Source organism: Mauremys mutica, chromosome 1 (genome assembly GCF_020497125.1).
Source record: "Mauremys mutica isolate MM-2020 ecotype Southern chromosome 1, ASM2049712v1, whole genome shotgun sequence".
Classification (NCBI taxonomy): Eukaryota; Metazoa; Chordata; order Testudines; family Geoemydidae; genus Mauremys; species Mauremys mutica.
In genome coordinates this window covers 209,331,694-209,344,712 of record NC_059072.1, presented here as the reverse complement: position 1 = coordinate 209,344,712, position 13,019 = coordinate 209,331,694, and the positions used below count along the sequence as shown (strand labels likewise).

The window sequence follows — 13,019 nt, the reverse complement described above, 5'->3', positions numbered from 1 at the left end:
AATGACATTGTAATTTTGCATCCTTATATCTATCATCATCTTTTATTAATTGTCCAAAAACTTAACGTAGAGGTGAGGTTATCTGATGTTCCCATGCCCTTTCAAAACCTCTGTCCTCTTTGGGCTTTGCCCCAACACATCAGTAATGCACATTTGAACTTTACGAGTCTGTTTTGAAGGGGAAACAGAAATGGGGGCTGGTATAGATGTGGGAAGGGCCTTTGGGAGAACAGGTGAAGTCCCCTAAATTTTCCATTGCACAGCTGGCACCCTCCTTTTGTACTCACGTGCTCATGCACTGCTCTGACCACCTCTTTTCCCCTTGAAGCAGCAGGTTTGAAAAGGAAGAGTAGAGCTGGTGTCCCTTCCCGCATGCTTGAGGCAGCATGGGGAAGAAGGGAGTTCTGGGCTCTTTCTCCTGATCAAGGAGCAGTGTGGGGAAGAGGGAGCCTATTGCATGTTTTAGAATAGGTGTTTTATTCCTTTCAACAGTTGAGGTGTTGACAGTCTTTTAGTAGGGGGTATTAGGTGTTCTCTGCACTTTTACCATTGAAGAACATGGGTAGTTCACATGCAGTGCCCCTAATCACCACTGATGCTTAGGCTGAATTCTTGTAAGGGGAGGATGTTTGTAGTTTTGTCATGGCGTCAGCTTCCTTGTGCTTCTGTATGGATGTGTAAAGTGCGGAGTGGCCATGACCATTCCCTACTTCCCTCTTACCACCTATGGCAGTGAGATAGATAGAACACCAGAGTCTGACCCAATATCTCTTAGCATTTGGTAATTCTACTTGACAGCTTTTCCACTTGATAATCATTTACGTAACTGGAAGAAAAATCTTCTCCCTCAATTCAACAAATTTTGGAACCAAAAAACCCAGTACAGTCCAGTTAAATGCTTAGTGCTCTCACCCTAATGGCTGACTCAAAATGCGCATCAGTTGATGGCCTGATCCCACTCATGGACAGCCACAGCAGATCCCTCTCTGGGTGAGAGCCACTTTCCAGACATTTTAAAGACTAACAAATTTATTGTAGCATGAGCTTTCGTGAGCTAAAGCTCACTTCTTCGGATGCATAGAATGGAACACACAGACAGGAGATATTTATACATACAGAGAACATGAAAAGGTGGAAGTATGCATACCAACAGGCAGAGTCTAATCAATTGAGATGAGCTATCGTTAGCAGGAGGAAAAAAAACTTTTTGAAGTGATAATTAAGATGGCCCATAGAAGGTGTGAGGAGAACTTAACATAGGGAAATAGATTCAATTGGTGTAATGACCCAACCATTCCCAGTCTTTATTTAGACCACAGTTAATGGTATCTAGTTTGCATATTAATTCAAGTTCAGCAGTCTCTCTTTGGAGTCTGTTTTTGAAGTTTTTTTGTTGCAAAATTGCCACCTTCAAGTCTGTCACTGAGTGGTTAGGAAGGTTGAAGTGTTCTCCCACTGGTTTTTGAATGTTATGATTCCTGATGTCAGATTTGTGTCCATTTATTCTTTTGCGTAGAGACTGTCCGGTTTGGCCAATGTACATGGCAGAGGGGCATTGCTGGCACATGATGGCATATATCACGTTGGTAGATGTGCAGGTGTACGAGCCCCTGATGGTGTGTCTGTCAGAAGTGTCAGACACACCATCAGGGGCTCGTACACCTGCACATCTACCAACGTGATATATGCCATCATGTGCCAGCAATGCCCCTCTGCCATGTACATTGGCCAAACCGGACAGTCTCTACGCAAAAGAATAAATGGACACAAATCTGACATCAGGAATCATAACATTCAAAAACCAGTGGGAGAACACTTCAACCTTCCTAACCACTCAGTGACAGACTTGAAGGTGGCAATTTTGCAACAAAAAAACTTCAAAAACAGACTCCAAAGAGAGACTGCTGAACTTGAATTAATATGCAAACTAGATACCATTAACTGTGGTCTAAATAAAGACTGGGAATGGTTGGGTCATTACACCAATTGAATCTATTTCCCTATGTTAAGTTCTCCTCACACCTTCTATGGGCCATCTTAATTATCACTTCAAAAAGTTTTTTTTCCTCCTGCTAACGATAGCTCATCTCAATTGATTAGACTCTGCCTGTTGGTATGCATACTTCCACCTTTTCATGTTCTCTGTATGTATAAATATCTCCTGTCTGTGTGTTCCATTCTATGCATCCGAAGAAGTGAGCTTTAGCTCACGAAAGCTCATGCTACAATAAATTTGTTAGTCTTTAAGGTGCCACAAGTACTCCTGTTTTTTTTGCGGATACAGACTAACACGGCTGCTACTCTGAAACCTTTCCAGACATTGTTTGTCATTTCTTCTCCTCTTGGATGCCAGTCGAGAGACGCCAGTCTTAAGCTCCATTTGTTAGAGTAGTTGATGAGTTACTTTTAGAGTCTGAAGAAACACTTAACAAAACTGCTCAGGCACTGAAGAAACTGGTATCTGAGTGTCCCTTCTAGTGGGCACGCAACATAGAAAACGGACATCAATAAATCGTCAAGATCAAAGAAAGATCCAGCAGAGAGAACCCTGGCACTGATAGAAGATGATCTGAAGCAGGCCAGATGTAGCTTGCTATCTCACAGGGAGGTCAAAACAAACCTTCCAAGCCACCTAGAGAGATAAGGGGATAGTGAGGTGGAATTGGCCGCAGCTGCAGTATCAGTGGAAGTATTTCTCAGCACAGACTCCAGTACTCCCACAGGCAGGGAGTAGCCTCGAGTGGAAGGAAGGAACTGCAGAGGACTCGGTTACAGGACTTCATTAGTGGTGATGTCAGAGATCACAAGCTGGGTGTTGTAGCAGATCACCTAATTTTGGAACTGCTAAATAGCTGCAATAAAAGGCTTCTGTGTATTACTCAGTTGTAACGATCATAAAAATTACCAAGAATGGAGTTTCTTTTTGGGCGGGATGCACCTACAATAAGACATGTAGACTATTGTTGTTTTTTTCTTCAAAACTTTGTATCCAGGGTAAATTACCTTCTGTAATGGACAAGAATAAAAATTCTCTTTGACATGTTACATTTACTTGTTAATTTTTTATTAGACTTGAGAAAATATTTCAACAATCCATTTACATCGCTTGGATTATTTCTCACTGAAAAGATCTGTCAGTAAGAGGTTTAATGGAAAAGAATACTTTTATTTACACCCACACACAGCTTAATAATTAATAATACAGGAAGGCTAAGAAATACAGTTGCTTTCTAGTGAGAACTGACTTAAATTTCTGTATTATATATTAACACACATTTAAACTTAAGGGAAGAAATTGTGCAAATGCAATAAATCAGTTGTTTGGTTGAAGAATTGCATATGCTTACATAAGCAACAGAGTCTTGTAGCACCTTGTAGACCAGGGGTCTCAAACACGCGGGCCGCATGCGGCCCTCGGGGCTCTTGCATGAAGCCTGCCAAGCTCTTCCTGCCCTCCCCACCGCCCCTCTGCCTACCCGCGGGATTGCCCCCTGTGGCGTTGCAAGCCCCGCGCCGCTGTTTGAAGCAGCTGGCAGCATGCCCCTTCGGTCTGGGGGGAGGAGGGGTAAGGAGGCAGAGGGCTCCTGCATTGCCTCCTTCCAGGCGCCGCTCCCCGCAGCTCCCATTGGCCGGGAACAGGGAACTGCAGCCAATGGGGTGCTTCATGGGAGGTACCTAAAGGAGTGAGAAGAGCAGTGCACGCACAGAACCCTGAGTCCCTCCCCCTCCCCCAGGGGCTGCAGGGACACGGTTCCAGCTGCTTCCTGGAACGGAGCAGCGCGGGCTCGGGGCCCAGAGCAGGCAGGGAGCCTGTCCTGGCCCCGGTGTGCGCCACTGCCACCCCGGAGCCACTCTAGGTAAGCGGCGCCAGGCTAGAGCCTGCATCCCAACCCCCTGCCCTGAGCCCCCTGCCACATCCCACACGCCAATCCCCTGCCATGAGCCCCCTGCCACACCCCTCCTGCACCCCACACCCCAACCCACTCCCTTGAGCCCCCTGCTGCACCCCTCCTGCACCTCGATCTCCTGCCCTGACCCCCTGCTGCACCCCTCCTGCACCCCAGCCCTGACCCCCTGCCTCACCCCTCATCCCTGTTGCACCCCACACCCCAACTCCTTGCCCCGAGCCCCTGCTACACCCCTCCTGCACCCCCTGGGGGCAGGGAGGGGACGGAGTTGGGGTGGGGATTTTGGGGAAGGGGATGGAATGGGGGCAGGGAAGGGGTGGGAAGAGGCGGGTCAGGGGAGGGGCTTCATGGAAGGTTTGGAGTGGGGGCGGGGCCAAGGGTGGCGGCGAGGGGGAGGTGTCAGTAATGTGGCCCTCGTGGCCATTTGAGTTTGAGGACCCCTGTTACAGACTAACAGAAGTATTGGAGTATAAGCTTTCGTGGATGAATACCCACTTAGTCAGACGCATGCTTACATAGATTTTGAATCCTTAATTTTAAATGTATAATCTTAACTCTTAAAAGGAAGGGATGATATTGTGGCTAACATACTGGACTGGGTCTTGGAAGATCTGATTTATTATCGTCTTGCGGTGCACTGCTGTTAGCAGGCATCCAGTATGACTAGGCTTGGTAGAATTCGCTTTTCTTTTTTTAAATAATTTTAATGGATAATATGAATGCTTGTTTTTAAGCACTTTTTGTAGTTTTCATCCATTTAAATTTTCACAATCCTGGAAAATTATTGAGAGATTCGATCAAGGTAGACACAGGAAGAATACACGTATGTCCACGTCTTCCCCTCCTCAGTTTCCTATTTATTCTAGACCTGTGGTTGCAAAGCTTGATATTTCATGAGAACCCAGCTTGGTTTGTAGTCTCTGTCCTGCTGTTTAGTGTGCAGGCCTAAAGAAGAGGGGTTTTATCATACAGTCATCTTGACTGTTACGGATCATATCCAGCTCAAAAGTGTTTTCTATGGTTTGGAGAGGCCCTGTGAGCTGGTGTAACTAAGTGGGCATAGAGCTGATTGAGGTCCCAAGAATGGGGACATCTTAGCTCTGCTGCTGCTGCTCCACAAGCAGCCGTAGTGTCCTCCATCCTCTTCCTTTTTATTAAAGAGGTAGATACCCAAGCCGTTTGAAGGAAAATTTGTAAGGCTGTATCTTGGCTTTGCCTATACCTTGGTCAGACATAATAAAATGAGCTTTCAGACTCCATCTTCGCAGAAGGTCTTTTCTTCCTGCACCAGGACTTGCAGGTTTTGTGGTCTGGTACACTTTTTATACAGTTTGTGTGGACCTCTGAATAGGGGATCCCAGCCTACCAATTTGGCTGTAATAGCACCCCAGAATAGCTGTATTTAATCAGTGGGAAGCCTATTGGGGTTTCCCTGCTGCCCCAGGAGAATTTATGCTAGGTTGTGGGAGTGGCTGAGGAACTTGTGGCTCCTCCAAAACCCCTTGTCTAGGATTAGCCTTGCCCTCTCCCCTTAGGAGTTCCAGCTAGCATCCCCCAGGTTGGGTGTCTCCTTGTCTTGTGTTCCTGGGTTGGGCATTCTGGGTCCCATATGCTGCTCAGGGAGGTCTACTCCTTCAGGCTCCAAATAGACTCTGCCCTTTCCACTACCTCTCCCATGGAAGATGGCTGGAAGTGCCTTACGAAGCTTGAGATATTCAAAATAGGACTTGCTAAATAAATAAAGGATTGCTAGTTGGATTCTGTGCTTTGCAAATTGTTTACTGTAGGTGCAAGAAATTAAAACTAACTTTCTTTTTCTGTCTTTCTCAGTCCAACTGTTTTTAACAACTGCCCTAGCACAGTGCTATATACTGTTCCACTACTTCAGTCTTGTCCTTTTCCTCAGCTCATAGTTAAAGAATGCTTGGAAGGCATCAGTAACGTAAGAATAAAATCATCATAAATGATCTGGAAAAAGGGGTAAACAGTGAGGTGGCAAAATTTGCAGATAATACAAAATTATTAAAGATAGTTAAGACCCAGGCACACAGCAAAGAGCTACAAAAGGATCTCTCAAAACTGTGTGACTGGGCAACAAAATGGCAGATGAAATTTAATATTGATAAATGCAAAGTAATGCACATTGGAAAGCATAATCCCAACTATACATATAAAATGATGGGGTCTAAATTAGCTGTTACTACTCACTCAAGAAAAAGAGATCTTGGAGTCATTGTGGATAGTTCTCTGAAAACATTCACTCAATGTGCAGCGGCAGTCAAAAAAGCTAACAAAATGCTGGGAATAATTAAGAAAGGGATAAATAATAGGACAGAAAATATCATGTTGCCTCTGTATAAATCCATGGTACGCCCACATCCGTGTGCAGATTAGGTCGCCCCATCTCAAAAAAGATATATTGGAATTGAAAAACGTTCAGAAAAGGGCAACAAAAATGATTAGGGGTATGGAATGGCTTCCGTAAGAGGAGATATTAATAGGACCGGGACTTTTCAGCTTGGAAAAGAGACGGCTAAAAGGAGATATGATTTGAGGTCTATAAAATCATGACTGGTGTAGAGAAAGTAGATAAGGAAGTGTTGTTTACTACTTCTCGTAACACAAGAATTAGGGGTCACCAAATGAAATTAATAGGCAGCAGGTTTAAAACAAATAAAAGGAAGTATTTCTTCACACAACGCACAGTCCACCTGGTTGTGTTTAACCTTTTCAACCAGAGGGCCAAAAATACCTTAAAAATGTCAATTGATACTTTTGTACAGCTCATAGTTGGTTTCACAGTAGCAGGACTAGCAGCGCTCACTGCCGCTTATATGGTATTATGTTCTGTTTAGGTTCTTTTATGAGACATTTATAACCATAGCATATGCCAGGCCTGCACAACATGCGGCCCGTGGAGGAATTCTAAATCCCCCGCACACGGCACTCTGCGGGCAGCCCAGAGCCCTTTGAATCTCAGCCGGGGCCGGGATTCAAAGGGCTCTGCGCTGCCCGCAGCGGCGAGGAGCCCAGAGCCCTTTAAATCCCAGCCGCGGCCGGGAGTCAGAGGGCTCTGGGCTGCTCGCAGAGATTCCCAGCCGCGGCTGGGATTTAAAGGGCTCAGGGCTCCCCGCGGCTGCCAGCAGCCCAGAGCCCTTTGAATCCCAGCCCTCAGCCGCTGATTTCCCCCTCTCCGGACCCCTGCCCCAACTGCCCCCCAGGACTCCCACCCCCTATCTAAGCACCGCTGGTCCTTGTCCCCTGATACCTCTCTCCTGGGACTCCTGACCCTAACTGCTCCCCAGGACCCTACCCCCTATCTAAATGCTGCTGCTCCTTGCCTCCTGATACCCCTCTCCTGGGACCCTGCCCCCCAGGACCCCACCCCCTATCTAAATGCCGCTGCTCCTTGTACCCCGATTACCCCCTCCCGAGACCCCTGGCCCTATCTAAGCCTCCTTTCTCCTTGTCCCCAACTGCCCCCTCCTGAGACCCTCCCAACTTCCCCCCCCCCGGACCCCACCCCCTACCTGTTCCCTGATAAACCTCTGGGACTCCCATGCCTATCCAATTGCTGCCTGTCCCCTGACTGCCCCTCTGAACCTCTGCCCCATCCAACCCCCCCATCTCCCTGTCCCTTGACTGCCCCCTGGAACCCCCTACCCGTTCTCCAACCCCCAGCCCGCTTACTGTGCCACTCAGACCAGCGTGTCTAGCTCCATGCAGCTCCAGACAGTTGCTGCCATGCTCCCCCGTGGAGCCCACAGCCCTCCCCTGCCCCCGCCCCCCAGCACCTGCCTTCCAGATTTGAACACCTCAAAATTCAGGAGTGCTCAAGCTCAGTTTGGGCAGCTGTTACTTCATTTCTCCCAAATCAAATATACTGATCCACTGTAACTTGCTGTAGAAAAAGTAGGATAATATTGAGCAAGAAATGCTTATTAGCACTGGAATTGCTATTTTCAACAGCCATTGCCTTTTTGTTTGTTTGAAAGGAAAACAGTGATATTGCATTAGCAAATTCCCCATAGAAAGAAAGAGTGGAACAAAAGAATAATAAAGGCACCTCAACTTTTCCTCATTTATGGAGGACAGTCTTATAATATGCATCCAGATATCCTCCAATCACACAAGCTGAAAATTGTTCCACTTTACTGCAGCTCTGTAACCATATGGGAACCAATCCTGTGTTTTGTGCACATCCAAAATTCCTGCTGAATGACCCGCCCTGGGAGCGAGTTGCCAGTGACCCAGGGCTGGGGCGGCAGGAGGTGGTGGTGGGGCCACTGGTGCGGGGGAGCCCAGAGCTGGGGCAGCAGCAGGGTGGAGGGAGGGCACTGGTGGGGAGGAAAGGGGGAAGCCCAGCGCTGGGGCGGCAGGGTGTGTGTGTGTGTGGGGGGGGGAGAGCCCAGGACTGGGGCAGCAGGAGGGTACAGGGGGGAGCCCAGGGCTGGGAAGGGGGGGCAGCCAAATTTTTTTTTTGCTTGGGGCAGCAAAAAACATAGAGCCGGCCCTCCTGGGTTCCCCCAGCCGCTGGAGCCCTGGGCCCTTTAATTTGACCCTGAGGGCTCCCAGCCACTTCTTTAGCTGGGAGCCCCTGCTTGATTTAAAATAAAGTATCACTTCCCCATCCCCAACTTTTTCCTTTTTGGCCCACAGCTGTTTTGGTGGGGCGCGACGCTGGGGAAGGAGGGTTTATTTCCACAGGGCTGGGTGGCCCTGGGGTGGGTGTTTCCGCGGGGCCGGGAGGTTTCGGTCCTCAGCTGTTTTCTTCGGAGGAATGTGGCCCTCGCTGCTTTACGAGTTGTGCAGGCCTGGTATATGCCAATACCACATAGTACTCCCTGTTTTGTTGGATTTCTGTCTTGATTGTGCCTCTCCCTTTGAGGTACCACAACAGGTGGGAATATCTGTTGATTGAATTGTTGAATCAAAGGATCTCCTCTTAATATAAATAGGATGAGGTTAGACACATGATGCTCCTGAGGAATCTTTGGCTATGAAACTTCCTGCCCCTCCTTGGTCCATCAGATCTTAGGCTTGATGTTCTCCAGCACATACTCAAAATTTGGCTTGTTTTGGTTTCTTAATATGAATAAAAATAGACTTGTCTATCATTTTTAAGATCAGGGGTTCTCAAACTGGGGGTCGGGACCACTCAAGGGGTCACAAGGTTTTTATGGGGGGGCTTGCCAGCTGTCAACCTCCACCCCAAACCCTGCTTTGCTCCAGCTTTTATAATGGTGTTAAATATATTAAAAAGTTTTTAATTTATGGGGGGGGGTTGCACTCAGATGCTTCCTATGTGAAAGGGGTCACCAGTAAAAAAAAAAAAAAGTTTCAGAGCCACTGTTTAAGAGAGTCCCCCAGAAACATGTTGTGGTTAGTGTAATCAAGTTCTGTTTTATAACCTGGTGGTAACCTGCAATACAGAAAAACTTGAGTATATTGCTGCATAATAATAATTAATAATAAAAAGTGATATTTATGTAATACACCTCTACCCCGATAAAACGCGACCTGATATAACACGAATTTGGATATAATGTGGTAAAGCAACGTTCGGTGGGGGGGAGCTGCGCACTCCGGTGGATCAAAGCAAGTTCGATATAACACAGTTTCACCTATAACGTGGTAAGATTTTTTTGGCTCCCGAGGACAGCGTTATATCGAGGTAGAGGTGTAGTTTTGAATTTTTAGTAAATATGTGGTAATCATTTATCAAATTACTTACACTTGCTTAATAAATGTCCAATAAAAAGCCTTAAATTTTGCCTTATCACCTTGGGATCTAAGGATCAATTTCTTTAAAAAGAAAAGTTTCTTAGAAAAGGATTACACTGCATAAGTACAGTTGATTTTCTCCCCCCCCCATGTAAATAGTATTACAAAGCAGGAAAATAAATTAATAGACTTGTGAATTGCAGAAAAGCTACTGATAAATTGATGATCAGTGATTAAGAAATATAATTACTTTTTCAGGATCAGAGCTGGATGGCCTTTCCCCTAGTATTAGTGACAAATGGAATTTTCTTAAGCCAAATTTCATGCTTATCTTAGTAGTATAGTACTTTAAATACTGAAATAAAAAATTGTATATTCTAAATATACCACTTGTAGTAGTATTTATTTATAATTATGACTATAGTAGTATGGTATGGTATGTTTTTTGTCTCATCTTCCCATTTTAAAATGAAGATTTCTGTCCATCCCTACCTTCCCCTTCGTTCCTCTAATACAAAACAGAATATCCCACTTTAGTTTCACTAATGTAAGGATGCTCAGATATTTTTGTTATTAAGTGGCTCTATAAGTAGCATTTTGGTCTGAAATTCAGAATGAAAGTTCAGGCTTTCTGGTGAACCACATTTGTTTTTAAATCTGGCTCCCCTTCCCCCCTGACCTGCTGTCATGTTGAGAGCTTTCCTAAATAGAGTACCTGATATTGGAGACAGCATTTCTATCAGCCATGCATTTAAGAATGTGCAAAAATACAGGTTTGAAGTTCTCTAATGTAAGTTTACTCATCTGAGTTTTAAACAATGTTTCTTTGCTTACAGAATGCTGCCTTTTTATATGGCCTTGGTTTGGTCTACTTCCAGTACAATGCATTTCAGTGGTAAGTTGGAATAAATCCTGACTTCATCAGAATGTTTTTGTTTATATTTTGTTACAATGCGAATGTTTCAAAACCAGCTCACATTCTGTTCAGGGGAATTAAAACTTTTCATAGTCTTGATCACATCTTAAGTGACAGATTGTCCTGGGTACTATCTCTCCCATTTAAGATACCATAACATAACTTGTGGCAACTATAGCAATTTCTTAAAAGGAAAAACATAATAGAAAGCTAATGTATATTTAGTTGCCTTTAGTATATAAATCAGCAGGTGTGCTGGCTCTTTTTGTGTCAAGTGTGACCATATGGGTTTCTGTGAAGCACTAGTAATCTGTGGACCACAGGTTGGGAACCATTGCCTTTGGGTTGTGGGAAAACCTGTTTTTCTTCTTTGAGTGATTGCTCATATCGATTCCAATTAGGTGTGTGCACACCGCATGCACAGTTGTCGGAAAGCTTTTCCCCTGGCAGCACCTGTCGAGTCGGCTGTGGAGCCCCCTGGAGTGGCGCCTCCATGGTGCTCAATATATGACTATGCTGACCCGGCGCCGCCTCAGTTCCTTTTTACCACCTGTGGCAGTCATTGGAACTGTGTTGGCTTGCTTTCGCAAGTGTTCCTCTGGTTCTTGTAGTTTAGTCTTGTCGTTTTAATAGTTTAGCTATAGTTACTTAACAGTGTTCCTGGTCTAGGTGCCAATTCAAGAGATCTGCAGGGCGGCGACGTGGTCCTCAAAGCACACTTTTGCCGCTCACTACGTGATTACCCACCATGCGAGAGATGATTCGGCAGAGCAGTGCTTCAGTCCGTGATTCCATAACTCCGACCCCATCGCTTAGGTAAGGCGTGGGAGTCACTTAACTGGAATCAATATGAACAATCACTCAAAGAAAAAATGGTTACTCCTCTTTTTGTAACTGTTCTTCGAGATGTGTTACTCATACCCATTCCAAACCCATCCGCCTTCCCTTCTGTCGGAGTAGCTGACAAGAAGGAACTGAGGAGGCACTTGTTCGGTATGGCCCTATATTCACTACCATGGAGGCGCCACTCCAGAAGCCCACCTGAGCAGTTCTGCTAGGGGGAAAACTTTCCAACGACTGTGCACATGGTGCGCATACATCTAATTGGAATGGATATGAGCAACACATCTCGAAGAAGAACAACAGTTACAAGATGAGTGAGTTTCTCTAGGGAAAAACAACTTAGTGTGTTTTATTCTTCTGGTTTGTTCATTTTTGAGCTTGGCACAAATTTAATGTATTTGAAAAATTTTGATAGTAGAAACAATAGACTCTTAATTGGTATCTCTGAATGAGTATTCTAAAAAGTTAAGAGAAGTGGTGATCTTATTGGTTTTTTTCCCAACTAGGAAACAAGAAGAAAATGACAGAATTGTCTGTAAGCTGAGAGGGGAAGGAGAATGGGTGAAGTCATTAGTGACTGGAGAGAGTATTGGGCTAGTAGATTGAATGAATTTTCATTGTGTTAAATAGGGGAATGAGTAGAGTAATGTACTGTTATAGGGGCTTAGTTTGCAATCTAAAAGTTTTTGAAAAGTGGGCAGTGCACACCATAATGTGTCTATACAAAGCTGACTAGCTTATCTTATTTTTCAGTCTTCTTGAGTGTTGACTTCATTATATGATTGTTTCTCAGACTAACTGTGGACAGTGTGAAAGCTGCTAATCAATACAGTAAATGGGTGATGATTGTTGAGTAATTACCAGATACTGTGTGAACTTACTTGACTTAGCATGCCTAAAGTTAAAGGGAAGTGGTAAGAAAGAAATGATTGATGATATGAAGTTATAAAATCAGATGCCTTTTCTAAAATAAAATTTGTGTAATGAAAGCATTTGTGCCCATCTCAAAATGCAGAAGTTAGTCTCCTAAATCAAATGTGCTATTGAATTAAAAAGTCCATTGAAGAGTGAGAGCAAAACATTGAGTTTCATCTTGCAACTGAGATATTTTGAATGTTGCTGCTGTTGAACCATACTACACAATCTGCACAACATAGATAATGTTTTCACCCCTCAACCACGAGGCCCTAAATTTACAAAAGTAATTAATGGAAGTTTCCAAGGGATCTGACAGACTAGACTGGTGACTTTATTATGATAGTCTCATTGGAAATTTGGCTTGATATGATTAACAAGAATGAACCTAAACCAGGTGAGGACAAAACCAAAAAAGGATTAAGAGGAACCTTAAAATCTGTTACCTTCTATTACTTAGCCAACATGGCTGATCACAGATAAAAAGGGTCTAGGTTGAGCATAGAACAGGAAGAAGTGTAGACTAGCTCCCAGTCTCTCTAGATGATGTGGTTAACACATTGGCAGTTGCTGGCACCTTTTCACACTAGTGCTCTACTGTTGCCATATTGGGGAATCTGCATTTGCTGGTAACAACAGTAATTACAGCGGGAAAATGGCTAGTGTAGACAATGCATATGAAATCACATAAAGTTTGTTTGATTTCTTAAAAT

At 44.7% G+C, this 13,019-nt stretch overlaps 1 protein-coding gene across 7 annotated transcripts in view; it reads left to right on the top strand.

The window, feature by feature from the left end:
* KDM6A (lysine demethylase 6A) overlaps positions 1-13,019 on the top strand; it is a 303,262-nt gene that overhangs the window by 123,957 nt on the left and 166,286 nt on the right. For all 7 annotated transcript variants that reach the window (XM_045002630.1, XM_045002631.1, XM_045002629.1 and 4 more), the window contains exon 5: positions 10,469-10,527. In XM_045002630.1, the coding sequence (XP_044858565.1) occupies positions 10,469-10,527 (59 nt within the window). The remainder of the gene's footprint in view (positions 1-10,468; positions 10,528-13,019) is intronic.